At 33.2% G+C, this 15,623-nt stretch overlaps 1 protein-coding gene across 1 annotated transcript; it reads left to right on the top strand.

Moving 5' to 3' along the window:
- Positions 1-3,876: 3,876 nt before the first annotated feature.
- LOC133321800 (cytoplasmic protein NCK1-like) lies at positions 3,877-14,393 on the top strand. The gene is made up of 5 exons (XM_061530874.1): positions 3,877-4,067; positions 7,922-8,126; positions 11,698-12,043; positions 13,701-14,120; positions 14,184-14,393. Exons 1-5 carry the CDS (start codon positions 4,046-4,048, stop codon positions 14,391-14,393), a joined length of 1,203 nt encoding a protein of 400 aa, XP_061386858.1. The 5' UTR covers positions 3,877-4,045.
- The last annotated feature ends 1,230 nt before the right edge of the window (positions 14,394-15,623 follow it).

Below are 15,623 nucleotides of genomic sequence, written 5' to 3'. Positions count from 1 at the left end.
CCTTAATTTTAATTCCAAATTTTATGATTCCCGCTCACACAAAACGGATTGTACCATATTTAGTACCATTTAGTGCCTCTAGTATCCATAAGTACGTAATTCCAATACTACCTAAATTCTGGAATTTTCATTCCAAATTTAGGTTTTCCATGTCTATCCGTTAAATCGAATCTAAATTGGACCAAATTGTGTACCATTAGTGGGTTTTTGGAAATTCGTACTAGAACGGGACGAAAAGTACTAAATGTAATACCATTTGTATTTGGCGAACCGGTATAGCTAGAACTCTTAAATTTTAAATGAGAGTCACTGATGGAGTGTAGAATAAATATAGCAAAGAGTTTTTTGGACATTCGAACTATAAATATGCGAAAAGTACTAATATGTACTAATTTTAGTACAATTTCGTAGCATGTGAATGGATAGAGCTAAAAAGTTGAAATTTGGAATGCGAATAAGAGTTGAGATGTAGGGTCTATTTAAGGAGATGGTTTTGAAAGCGTGTACTCATGTGTACGAAATGTACTATATGGTACTCTATTTGGTACACATTTCATTTGGAGATACAAATCGAGCTGGAATCCTGAAATTTGAAATTAACAATACCGTCGAAGTGGGATATGTACATAGTTTTGGAAAATGTTTACTTGTGTGTACGAAAAGTACCAAATCGTACTATAATCGGTACAGTTTGAATTTGGGTGAACCAATAGATTTGGGTGAACCGATAGAGAACAATGAAATTTCGAGTCAGGATCATTGTAGGGGTGTGGGATTGGGGTCAGGATTCAGGTTAAGAAATTAATACTTATGAGTACTAAATGTTACTAAATTTGGTACAATTTGAATTTTAAGCGAACCAATAGAGCTAGAATCATGAAATTTGGAGTCAGGACCACTGTTGGGGTATAATATTGAGATATGTAAAAGTTTTAAAAATTTGTTCTAAGTGTACTAAATTTGGTACAATTTAAATTGTGGGTGAACCGGTAGTGTTGGAATCCTGATACTTGGATTTATGATCACTGTGGAGGTGTAGGATTGTGGTATGTAGAATTTTTTGGAAATTGGTACTACTGTGTCCAGACATTTGATAGACCTTGAAAAATATTTTTAGGTAATACACCTAGCCTTTGGATGGTCCTTATGTTTGTACTTGTAAAAACAACCTTTAAAAAATCAACGTCTTGTTGTGACCCTTTAAAAATATTCTTTAAAAAATCCACCCTTTGTCCTAGTCCTTGCAAAAACTATCCTTTAAAAAAAATCGAGGCTATGGATGGTCTCTGAAAAAATATTCCTTCAAAAATCTTGGCTGGATCTTTAAAAAATCCACGATTTGTTCATGTCCTTAAAACATATGTAGAAAAAACCAAATTTGAAAGAATTTGTTTTAAAATGAAAAAAACTTTTAAAAATTATGAATTAAAAAATATTATTTAATAAATCGACAGATCAAATCAATGGTATGTTCACTTCTAATCCACACATTCTTAAAACGTCCACGATATGTTGATCCATAAAAAATATTGTTTTAAAAAATCCACTGCCCTTTAGAGGTTCACCTCTAAATCTTCAATTGGAATTTTCGTTGTCCTTATGGAGATGTTCTAACCTAAAGGTCCGGTGTTAAGAGTAAACATAAAAACCTATCGGAAAAAACTTGTAGAGGGTTCAAAACATTTTCCGAAGAATTCTACATCCAAAAAATAATCTTAGCGACTTCGTACCTACCTTCTATTGAAAAATATTTTTTATAAAATTCACCCTTATGTTGAGTCCTTAAAAATCCACGTTCCTTTAAAAATTATTATCCAAAAATCGCCGATTATGTTTGTCTATGGGTTTGGATTATTTTCCGACCATTTTTTCATCCAAAATAAATCCAGCTAATACCAACATTTTGGTGTATGGATGTATGTATGATATTTGTAATGTATGTATGTTTTCTTTGCTTCGTGTGTGTCTTGCTGCAACATGACGATTTGTTTGACATTTATGTATGCTAAAAATCCGTCCAAGTGTAAAGAAGAGATTCCAAACAGATTTTACAATTCATTATTGACTTTCAAGTTGTTTGTTGTTGGTTGCTTGCGCACGCTGTGATAGTGGAGAGGGTAGGAAGGGGGCTGCCTTTCAAAAACAAACATGAACTCAATACTGCGGGGCGGCGGCACATGAACTGCTGAACTCCACTGATGTTGATGAGCAGAGCGAGCGTTCGTTCTAGAAGTAATATTTGTACAACCCACTTTTTGATAGCATTTTTTTCGCATTCGTCTTAAAAAAATTGAAAAAAAAAAACACCCAATGAGTGCCGGAGTGAGTGAATGAATGACAAAACGAATGAATGGTTCTCTTGCATATGAATGTGAAATGTCGAATGGGGGTCTGTTAGACAAAATAAAAAAAACCTTTCTGTCATCTAAAAAATTAGCATTGGCAAAAGTAGGGCACCTCATTGCCCTGGCTTCTCTATATTTCAATCAATATTCAATCGAATAGGCAGGCAATCATCATCAGAAAATAAATGGGGACAACAAATCTGTACCAGGAAAAAATTCTGTATATTTTTTGTTGGTGTATTTTTATTATTATTGTTAATAAATGTATAAGCTACTAGCAGGATCGAATTGTTTATGTTAAGCTCTTATGAAATTATGTGCAGAACTATGTTTCCTTAAATAAATAAATTAACCCATTAATCCAAATAATATTCAAAACTAATATATTTAATTTTTTTGTATTAAGATTAACAAACTAATATCATTATCATCTTCATATTTCAAAATTTATTTAAATATAATTCACCAAATATTTTATTGATAAACAAAATTTTCAATTTTTGCCATATTTGATATTTGATTTGTGCTTTTTTTATTACAAAATATATATTTTTTAATTTAATTTTGATTTTTTTCATTAAAATTAATTTTTCTTTATTTCTTCATCTTCTATTTTTCGGTTTTGCTTCATCACTTCTGAACTGAATTGTTGCTTGTTGATTCCTTATGATTTTTGCTGATTTGGGTTTTGCGCTCTCTTTCACACACACAAATACACGCACACACTCATGCACACACATTAGAAATGTTTAAACATTGGCCTTCACAGTCCTTAGACGACGATCATTACAAAGAATTGGATTGCCCCGTCATAGAAGGATAATCGACCAAGCAACATCATCCAAAAACAACAACAACATCATCATCACCATTATCATCAGCAACATTATCGACATTCTACTTTGGAAAGTAGTACTTCCAAACCAATCATCCAAAATCAGCAACGAAAAGCCAAAATCACATTATTGGAACAAAGAAGAAGAATACGGAATTTTGAAAATCAATTCTCTTTTTTCCATTTCTTTTTTCTTCCTTCCCAACATTTTCAACATTTTGGATAACCACAGAGAAGTCACATTAATTTGGAACCCATATAAGAGACGTTAATTCAAACAACGGCGGCGGCGGAGGATTTTGGATATCAACCAATATACCTCGAAAAAAATACCGCAACCCACCACGAACCCAAAACCAAACCAAACAAAATTTTTGCATTTCTCGGCTCTCCTCTAAATCCATTTTAGGGGAGTTCTCTTGGAATGTTGGAATACCCTCAACGTTTTACACGTACTGTCCCCGAACCCTTATTAACACAAAACAACACAACACATCAACAGCAACAACAACTACCAAAACATCACCAACAGCCACAACCACTGCCACATCAAAACTTTCAAACAACACAACAGCAACAACAAACAGCGGGATCATCTTATTATCCCAACCAACAACAACAGTCATCATATCCAACAACGCCAGCTTCACCGGCCCATCAGACCCGTTATCCTCATCCATCCCAATCATCACAACAACAGCCACCACTACCACCGCCCTCACAGCATCATCAACGGAATCTCTCGACCGCCTCATCGTGTAGTGCCCAACACAAAAGTGTAACCTTCAGTCAAGTGCCGTCGAATAGTGGCGATTATAGTGCCGGCAGCAGTAGTGGCAATTCCAGTTGTGGTGGTCAACAATCAATGGCGGGCAACATGAAGCACGGTAAGCATAGTTATAATGACATGTTTTTTTAACTTATACATTTTCTTCGATTATTTTAGTTTTTAAATCCGAGGATTTGTATAACATCGCGATTCATTATACCCACAACCTCATGGCGAATGAGGTTTTATTTAAACTTTGCTATGGCAAAAATGTGCTTCGTCGAAATATTGGGATTTGGACTCCCAGTCAGTGTTGCCGAAAGTGGGCATTTATGCCCAAAAGTGGGCATAAAAAAATGTAAAATTTATGACTTGGGCGGATTTTGGGCATTTTTTATTTTCATCAAATTGATATTTTTATATTTGTTTTCTCGATGTTGTGAGTTATATTATAGGCCCAAGAATTAATAAAGACGTAATATTGCTCCTTAAAGTATACCGATATATCATGACCGTCTGCTCATTATAATTTGTAATTATGGATCCTACGTCATTTGCATGTATGTTCTGCACAAAGACGGCACCTATCGGTTAGGTCAATGATCGGTAAATATTTGGGGGATAAAATGGACCAACTAATTTATTTTTGGCTTTTTTCTGGCCCATCTAGAGATTGGTGTTTCCGACAGATATATACCCTTATACCCTAGGTGGATATTTTTTTTTTTTAAGTTGTGACTGTTTGTGGGAGAGGTACTACAGATGATGGTAGCCGATAATTGTCCTAAATTTGCCATGTTTAAATCGGCTAATATTGGGTTTATATATAATGACAATTTGGACACTTTGTGAGGATGTATCAGAAGAATTGAACCGATGCATGCCATCGTCAACATCATCAACATTTTTGTGTCGGAGGTATCAGAAGGAGTGGTTTGATATTCCCCATCTTTGAACTTAAACTAAGTTTAGAAGAAATATTAGGATTATTCTCTTCGAGAGTTATCGTGCGCACCAGCCAGAAATATTTATAAATCCAATATCGGGCTAATGAACTGTCAGATTTGAACCAAACTGTGCACAACCTATTACCTCTACCAAGCCTAGATCAAGTTTGAAGATGGGACCCATTGGCCCACTCCTTCTGTTACCTCCCCCCAAAAAGGTAAAAATTGTCAATATTTATAAATCCAATATCAGGCGATTGGAATGCCCGATTTGAACCAAACTTTGCACAACCTATTATATTTACCAAGCCTAGATCAAGTTATAAGGTGGGACAAGTCTGCCCTCTCTTCTGGTACATCCTACAAAAGAAAAAATCCGAAACATCTTTAATTAAACATATACCTTTTTTAAAATGAGTAATAAATCACCATAGGGTGAGGGTATATATCTGTCGGCAACGCCGACTGACACTTTTTTACTTGTTTATATATAACGTCAGGGTATACTTTTTCAAATCTTGATTTTTTGGGCATAAATTGTTCATTTTGGCACTTTTTAGGGGAAATTTTGGGCGGAAAAAAAATCTTCGAACGGCAACACTGCTCCCAGTTTCCGACAATTTGGAGTCGATTTACAAATGTCGGTTTGTCCGCACGATAACTCTCGAAAAGAGTAACTAATTTCATTTAGCTTTGCATAACGCAATATTTCTTCCAAGTTTAGTTTAATTTAAAACACACGGATTATCGGTCCACTTCTTCTGGTGTCTCACCCATAAAAGGTCAACATTTTGAACACTTGCACTTTCCATAAGAAGCGAATAGAAAATATACGTTTCGAAAAATCCTTATATTATATCATTTTCTCCTTCAGACTATATTTAAATATTTGGTCAATATTTCAAGTGTTTACAAAAATTGCGCCATGCTTATTTGGATTCCACCCAAAAGTATGCTTCAAGAAATATTATTTTTATGTGTTTCTATTGTATTTTGTCCACTAAATATTCTTTTTGACATATCATTATTATAGTTTTCTGATTCAAATCGAGTGTATCCTAGAAAAAAATCACAATTTTAGAATTCAGATTGTAGCCATAATATATAAAAAATTATTGTTAACTGCACCTAAAAGTATGCATCATTCTTTTTTACAAAATTTCCTTGTTTTAACCTTTAGATTCATATTTAAAATATTCTTTTTTACACGAAAATCTTTGTCGATTTGACTTGCAGTCTGGTCTCTCTTCCCCGTGTAAAATATCGTGATGTTCAGAACATATTTATGGTCTCTTTTAAGTACAAAATTCTTGGCCCTTTTGACCCGATAAATAATGACGAAAATAATCAAAGGCAGTCAGTGATGTGATGTTCGAGTCATAATTATATCATAATTAGAGCGACCAGACCGACCATGAAGAAAAATAGTAGGTATTGTCTTTAGCCAGAATAGAATCTACATACGACGGACAGACCCACAACATTGTTGTGTAGAGTATTAGGAATTCAGTTTGTGATAAAATTCAAGACATATTCACCGTTCTCAGTATTTAATTAAAAAAAAATATTAAAAAAAAACATAATACATATTTTGTATTGCGCCCAAAAATAGGCTTCAAAATTATGATCATTTTTTTCAGTTCTGTTTAAGGGGACAAATTACAGGTCGCAACCCATACAGATCGCATATATAGTTTCGTCCGATTTTATTTCATTCCACAGTTTAGGTTGTACTAACTTCAGTACAACCTAAACTGTGGAAAGTTGAAATCCGTTCAGATTAGGATATAACTTCCATATATATTTTAAGTAAATGGTGCTCCAAACTCTTCATGTTTGTCAGATTGAAACGAAATTTAGCACAACGTACAAAATTGAGCATAGAATGGTGTAGTTGCGTCATTGTAGAAATGCGGACATAGTCCATATATATTTTCGACCGACTTCGTGTTAATTGGTCTCCAAATAATCAACGGGCGTACGATTGAGATTTGCTTTACATCGATTTCCATCACGACACCAAACCTGTCCAAATAAAAAATTTAGAATAGTTTTTAAAATGACATGTTTATGAATTGATTGAGGGAGGTTCTACACTCCTCCATTTCATTTCCTATTTACTTTTATTTATACTGCGACGTCTGCTAAGATGCATATGTTGAATATACCCAAAGTGGTAATGGATATCATTTAGTCGGCTCCTTCCGACTATACTACTTTCCTTACTGGTTTATATTGATTTTTTTTATAAAAAATCGTAATAGGGAGGTTCTACATCTGGTTTATATTGATTTTTTTATAAAAAAAATCGTAATAGGGAGGTTCTACACACCTCCATTCCATTTTCTATTTATTTTTATTCATTCTGTTTCTTTATGATCCATTGTAACTTCTTATTGAATTCATTTGAATATAAATCGATTTTTATAGTATAAAGCCGAATTATTAAAAGTTCTTAGTCGTATAATAAAGGATTATACCCTCCACCATAATACGGAGGATATATTAATTCTGTCCTTCCGTTTGTAACTCTTCGAAATATTCATTTCCGACCCTTTAAAGTATATATTCTATATACCCAAATTTACGGTATTTTAAAGCGCGCTTTTAAACCGAATTGGCTAAAATTTGGTACAATGAGTTCTTATTGGGTACCAAATTTTTTCAATAAAAATTTCAAAAAATATGGTAATTTTTTCGGGTAGTCCCCATACAAGACACACTTAATTTTCGCTTTTTTGGGGTTCTTGATCGTATTTTTCAACTGAATTCGCTACCATTTGGTATTTTGTAGTCGTTTTATCGGTATAGGTTCAATTTTTGGTATGCTCCCTATATTTTCTTTTCAAGTATCTGTCAGTAAAGCTATGGTGGAGGGTATGCAAAGTTCGGCCCGACCGAACTTAACGCCTTTTCGCTTGTTTTTGTTATTATTAAGTTATTGCAATTTGATTGTTTTTGTTTTAAAATGACTAGTAAATTTTTATTAATATCCATTTCGTTTTTTCTTTACCACCCCTCCCAGGAAAATCACAAGAAGACGTCTGCTACGTAGTAGCCAAATACGATTATGCAGCACAGGGAGCACAAGAATTGGATTTGCGAAAAAATGAACGTTATCTGCTGTTAGATGATACCAAACATTGGTGGCGTGTACAAAACAGTCGTAATTTATCCGGATATGTGCCCAGTAATTATGTGAAAAAGGAAAAACCATCACTGTTCGATAGGTGAGTAGTAAACCATCAATAAATAAATATATCTTACCAATCTATAATCACTAATCCAATATTTGTTTTCTTTTACCCATGTCATAGTTTCATTCCACAAAACAAGTGTATTTATTATTTTTTTTTTCTTCCTTACTTTATAGCTTTTGGCTTATTTGCTTCGATTTTTTGGTTTAATTTATTAAGTAGCAAATTTTCTATAATTAAATATTTTTTATTGATTATTATCATATATGTGTGTGTATATATTTGCCATGTAATTATGTATGTATTATAATTGTTTATTTTATTTATTATTATTTTATAACACAATTTAATTTGCAATTTGTTTCATGTATGTATATATACTTTTCCCCACAAGAAGCCATCACACATTTTTTTTCTCAAAATTCACGTATGATTTTTTTTTTGTTTTTGTTAATCTATCGAGACAAATGTTGTTTGTTCATTATGTATTTCCCCCCGGGGTTCTCTGGCTGTTATCGCAGCTGCCAATGAATTCTTCAAAAAAACATATTGTTATTGTTCTGATGTGTTTCGCTGCTTGTCCTCCCATCTCCCCTCAACATTTCCATTTCCAGACAATAACAACAACAAAAAAAGTACACAAACGACAAATAGCAACAGCAGCTCCCCCACTGTGTGTGTGCAACACTTCATTTGAAGAAGTTCATCATTTAGACTTTAGTTGTAGTACCCCTATTGTTGCCGGTGCGTGCGTGTGTCTCTGTCGATTTATCTTACTTCGGCGCAACAAAACCATAAACGTATACTTATGAAGCGTTAAATTTCCTCCTCATCTTCCTCGTTCGTTAGACGAACAATAATAATAGCAATAAACCATTCCTGAAGCTTGTGTTGTTTTTTATGAGGCTTTTATTTTGCTTGCATTTATTCGGTGGTTCGTTCGTCTCGGTCGGTCGTTCAGTTCAGTTAATTTTTTTATGAACTCGCGTGGCACAATAATGGTGATGAAACCCCAATAACCCAAAGAGAGAGAGAGCAAGACATCACTTAAATTCCTCCCTTTTTTCAAATTATTTTTTTTCTGTGTGATATGTTGACATCTGTCCCAGTTATTGTATTGGATTGTATATTGTTATGTAATATTTGTTGTAATAATAAAAACAAAATATATTTTAATTAATAATAAACAAAAACACTATCAAATTTACCCCAAAGCCTCAATATACTGAGAACATAATGACGAAATGTTTTGTACTCTAAGCAACCCCGCCTCAACATTGAGTCACTGACAGAAATTCTAAAATATTCGAAATGACATAGGATCAGCTGATAACAAATTTCATATAGAATTCAATCAAACAGACAATAATTTCTAAATCGAAACCAACGACCTTGAATCTGTATAATTACTTTTAAAGATTCAATATACTGAGAACATAATGACGAAATTTTGTGTACTCTAATCCCACCCCTCAGCATTAAGTCAATGAATTGCTGAAAATTCTGAACTGAAATATGATCAGCTGATAAGAAACGTCATATAAAAATCAATTAAGCAGACAATAATTTGTAAATCGAAACCAAAGACCTTGAATTATTACTAATTCTACGTTTTTATAGCTTGAAGAATAAATTAACAATATTTTAATTGCCATTGTTTTCAATTTATATTTTGAAAATATTATATTGGAAATTGTTGTTGTTCTTGCCAGAACATCAGTACAAGGGGGTATATTACACAACATGAAGATTCAAATTGCTGCCTTGGAAGTTCGTACATTTCGAAATATGTGTCCCAAATTTTCCTAGACGTCTTTGGTTTCCTTTGGAAAACTGTGCATTTCTAAACATGAATTGCTTCAAAAAAAGCTAAGTCAATTTTATATCCATTCTTATTTGGATCTATTTATAAGAAATTTAAATCCAAAGATTTACTATCCAGATACGATGATTTTTTAACAACTATAAATAAAAAAAAATCGACAAGCCCGAAGGGGCTGAAAAACATTAGTTCACATATTCTTGTGTGAAGCACTGGACCAAGAGCCGCCAAAAACAGAAAGTCTAGAGGGTTATGAGCAGTTCTTAAATTAGAACAAGTAAAAAAAAATTCCAGTCGGTGTTGCCGACCGATAAATACCCTGAGCCTATGATTTACGGAGGTCTACCGAAATATTACACACTGTTTTTTTATACCCTTCACAACACTGTGGTACAATGTACAGGTCGCATTTATCATCCGATTTGGATGAAATTTGGTATACTTCATTTATCTGGTCCAAGGACAAACCCTATTGAAATTGGTGAAAATCAGTTCAGATTTAGATATAGCTCACATATATTTTTTCGACCAATTTAATGTAAATGGTGTACCAAAGCCCCTATAAATATTCCGATTGGCACGAAATTTGGCACAGCGTACTGGAATGATGTGTGTAAAGTTTCGAGAAAATCGGCCCAGATTTAGAGTTGCTCCTATATATATATATATATATATATATAACAAAGTCTTTTAATATCCTTTGATTTGCACGAAATTTGACATAGTGTAATGAATTAGGTCTAGAATGATGTGTGTTAAGTTTCCTGAAAATCGGTCCAGATTTAGGTATAGTTTTCATATATATTTTCGTCCTATTTAATGTAAATTGTACACTAAAGACCCAAGTTTATGTACAATGTACTGAAGTTTGTATAAGCTCCTATATATTTTCGTCCGATTTTAAGTAGTCAAGTTTGTATAGACTCCTATATATTTTCGTCCGATTTTAAGTAGTCGGTTTAAATCACATATTTAAGTTCGTTCAATTTCACTTTGTGGGCAAGTACCAAAAGGATTGAACCGATGGGCCCCATCTTCGGACATGATCTATGTTGGGTACAAATATTAAAATTTGCAAATTTTGATTCAAATCGGATTTATAAAAATTGAAAATTTTTACCCTTTGTCGGAAAGGTACTGGAAGGAGTATGTCCCATCTTCCAAAATTATACAGGCTTAGTAAAAATATTTGGTTCAAATCGGATAGTCCATTAACATGATATTACAAAATTAATTTTCAGCAAAATTTTGACCATTTTGGGGGAAGTACCAGAAGTAGTGGACATTCCCATATCTTCGAACTCTATTTATGCATAGAAGAAATATTACATTGAATCTAAAACCAATATTTCAATGGGGCACATTTTTGCCGTTTCAAAATGTATATACCCTCATTAGCCATGAGGTTGAGGTTATAAAAAGAAATTATATAGGACAATACCGACATTTTGGGAGTACCTTTATATGGGGGGCTTCCCAAAAAATTTACCGATACAGATAATTTTTAGTGTGAAAATTTGGTATCCAATAAGAGCAAAATGTGCCGATGTTAAGTGAATTCAGTAGAAAAACGCGCTCAAAAAATCCCAAAATACCGAATATTTTAAGGTACTATTGCGACTATGAAAATCGTCTAAGGGAAGACATTTCTGCCTTGTACAACAAAACATATTAGTTTCCTATAAAAAGTGGGTTAAACATTAAACATTATTATAATATTATTATAAAAAACTGTTAAATGTAAACCTTTTTACTAACTATTTTCCCCCTCTCTTTTTGCAGTATTAAGAAAAAAGTGAAAAAGGGTTCCGGCTCCAAAACCCTACCCAATTGTTCGCCATCAAGACAAATCGAAAGTCCAACAATGTCACGAAGACTGCCACCCGATCCATCAGAGGCTATCGGCTCAGCTATTGTTAAATATAATTATCAAGCCCAACAGCCCGATGAACTATCACTGACCAAGGGTACACGAATATTGATATTGGAAAAATCGAATGATGGCTGGTGGCGGGGACAAAGTGGTAATGCCGTTGGCTGGTTTCCAAGCAATTACACAACCGAAGATTGTGATAATGATGGTGAAATACATACATATGCAATGGCTGAGAATGTATTAGATATAGTGGTGAGTATGCAAATGAGAGAAATTATTTTGATATAAATTAAAAAAAAACTCGGAAGAAGAGTTGATATTTTTAGTTTTTGGAACTCTTGGATTTGTAGAAACAAATTGTGGATCTATAGATGAACTCTAAGCGTTCATACTATCTACTATCATACTATCCTTCTGGAAAGCATGTATAAGGACACGTTATTGATGTTTTGTCTACATGGATCATTGGAAGGGCTTATGGTAATCGATATTTTCTTTAAGAACTATAAGAGACCTCCAAAGGGTTATCAGTTCGTTGACGACGTTTGAACATGTATATTTCATTATATTAGAAGTACTTCCGCATATAGAAAGTCTTCAGTTTATATGTTGATTGATGGATTGGATCCTTGAAATAGATACAATCCCGAATTCCATCGGAAAATCATCTTGATTTATGAAGTCCATTTCCATTTTGGTGGGTATATACCTTAAATATGGGATTAGTGAGGACACAGCACAGCCACAATGGCATTGTATCTCTGGAACTTATACCACAAATCTCCATTCTCTAAAATAATGGTGGATGAACTTATGTATGAAGATACCTGATAGGTTCTCCCCCTCCTCCTGAGGACATAAAGATTTGTTCTATCTTCTAAAACGTTGTGGACAAATATATACCCTCAGCCTATGGCTTTCGAAGGTCTAGGGAATAAACCATGGTATTTTTATACCCTCCACCATAGTATGGAGGGTATATTAATTTTGTCAATCCGTTTGTAATTCATCGATATATTCATTTCCGACCCTATAAAGTATATATATTCTTGATTGGGGTAAAATTCGAAGACGATCTAGACGATCATGTCCGTCTGTCCGTCCGTCCGTCTGTAAATTCCTGAAGGAATTGAGATAGCTCGCCAAAATTTTGCATAGAGACGTCTTTTGTCTGCAGGTAGGTCATGTTCGAAGATGGGCTATATCGGTCCACGTTTAGGCATAGCCCCATTAAGGGTACCGACCAATTTTTGATATTTTGCGGTTCTTGAGCGCTTTATTCAACCGAATTCGCTGTAATTTGGTACAATGGGTTCTTATTCGGTACCAAATGTCTCTACTAAAAATTATATATAGTGTGTGAGGGTTGTCCCTATATAGGTGTATAGGGGATATTCTTACTCGACATATTCAGTTTTAACCTACAATTGATGGAATTCTAAGACGATTTAGCCATCGGTTGTAATCATTCCGCTTTCTAAAGAAAATCGTGATAAAAAAAACTAGAACCTGACGATAATTAAATATATTGGCCAGCATTTAGGCTTCTCCCCCATATAATTATACCTTCTGAGACACAAAACATATGTCGGTCATTAAATAGGCATAGCCCTCATTAATTAGGCATAGCAAATAGTACCAAATTTAGTACTTTCCATATACATAAGTACGAATTTCTTAAACTATTTCCATACATCAACAGTTTAGGGTCTTATAGTAATATAATTTAAAAAGGTTTCTTAATTTTAAAATACCTTTAAAGGTTAGGTCTTTTGTTATATGAAAGATTAGAAGAATCACTTCACTTCAAGAGACTCGCAAAATGTCCGAACATTTTTCATCCGATATCATATTTTTTATTCTTTTACTAATTCCCGATTTTTTTCTTTTTCTCCCCCCTCATATATAGGTCGCTTTATATAGTTTCAATTCCAATAACGATCAAGAGCTCTCCTTCGAAAAAGGCGATCGTTTAGAGATTGTGGATCGTCCAGCCTCCGATCCCGATTGGTATAAGGCACGCAATAATCAAGGTCAAGTCGGTTTAGTTCCACGCAATTATTTACAAGAATTAAATGAATATCTAAGTACCCCGTATCGTAATAATGGTGGTGCTGCGGGCAATGGTAATAATCCAGCCAATGCCAATGGTGATTCAATTGATCGTCGGGCCGATGGTATGCCACAAAATTCACCGCCACCCATGGAACGGCCAAATTTAGCTGGCAAATCATGGTATTATGGAGCCATAACACGCAGTCAATGTGATACGGTACTGAATCAGCACGGACATGATGGCGATTTTCTAATACGTGATAGTGAGACCAATGTAAGTGCAAATTTTTTCATACTTGTAAAATATAAAATTAATATTTTTTTTTGTTGGTTTCAGATGGGTGACTATTCGGTTTCTCTAAAGGCTCCCGGACGCAACAAACATTTCCGTGTCCATGTGGAGAACAATATGTACTGCATAGGCCAACGTAAGTTTCATACTCTAGATCAGCTAGTAGATCATTACCAAAGAGCGCCCATCTATACAAATAAACAGGGCGAAAAATTATATTTAGTACGACCGTTACCAAAAGCCAATGGTACGTAAATCATCCGTCACAGAGAAGGGGAGGAGCAACATAGTAAAGAATGATTAAAAAATATTATAAAAAACAACACACCTCATAAAAAAATAAAAAAAAAACTAAATTAAACAAGAACTTAGTAGAGAGAAGAAGACGAAGAAGATAAAAGGTTAAAATCCCAATTATACCAAAACCTTTCAGAAGAAGAAGAAAAAAAAAAATGAAAATAAAAAACATATTCATATAAATTACTCGGAGAGATACCATTTACCATAACGCTAAATATGTTGTCACAATATCACACCTTTAAATAAAATAAAAACAAAAGAAAATAAAAACGAAATAATAAAAAAATATAATATAAACAATTGTAGTTTTTTCCAAAAACAACAGCAACAACAAAACGTAAACCATGAGAATGAATGAAACCAACTGAAATTATTTCATATTTCTATATATATATAAATATATATAAATAAAATATATACAAACTATACATAAAACAAAACCCCCCAAACAACCAACCAACCAATCACCACAACCAAGGAGAGTTACACAAGCAAAAAAAGAAAAACAAAACAACAATTTGCAAAGAAAATATAAATAATTAAATTAAAAAATAATAAATAAAAAAACAAAAACATAATTGTCAAATTACATTTACATCTATTTAGCTATACTATTATATCTATACATAACTACAATATTATATTTAAAACAAAAGAAAAAAACAACAACTATAAAACAATTTATAAACAGAAAAAAATAGCATTCATCACATAATATACATAAACACGCAAAGATATAACAAATTACCAAAAAATTGAAAAACAACCTCCTTTGAGCAAGTTTTTGCCAATACCGTTTTTCCAGCGTGACAATTCTAAACAAAAAACCATTTTACGGACCCAAAAATTTAAAGAAACCTCTCATTTTTTCCAAACAAGAACAACAACAAACAACCTATTCTCAAAAGATTAAAAAATACGCTTCAGATATAAATTTATAAAACTTTTTGTTGAAACTCTTTTTTAAAATTGTTTTCTTCTTTTTTTTTAATTTCGGAATATCCCTTGCAAAATCTTCAATTGAATTTTGAACAGTTTCTACATTTTTACAGATTACAAATACTCTTCAGATATAATTTTATAAAAGTTGTTTAAATTTGTTTTTTCTTCTTTTAATTTTGAAAACCCGGCTTCTGATATCGTGAATATCCTTTGTAAAATTTTCAATTGAATTTTGAACAATAG

This window comes from Musca vetustissima, unplaced genomic scaffold (assembly GCF_032173495.1).
Source record: "Musca vetustissima isolate MV318-11 ecotype Yass unplaced genomic scaffold, APGP_CSIRO_Mvet_v1 utg1258, whole genome shotgun sequence".
NCBI lineage: Eukaryota > Metazoa > Arthropoda > Insecta > Diptera > Muscidae > Musca > Musca vetustissima.
Note: the sequence above shows the minus strand (reverse complement) of the source record. Positions and strands in the feature narration are given on the sequence as shown.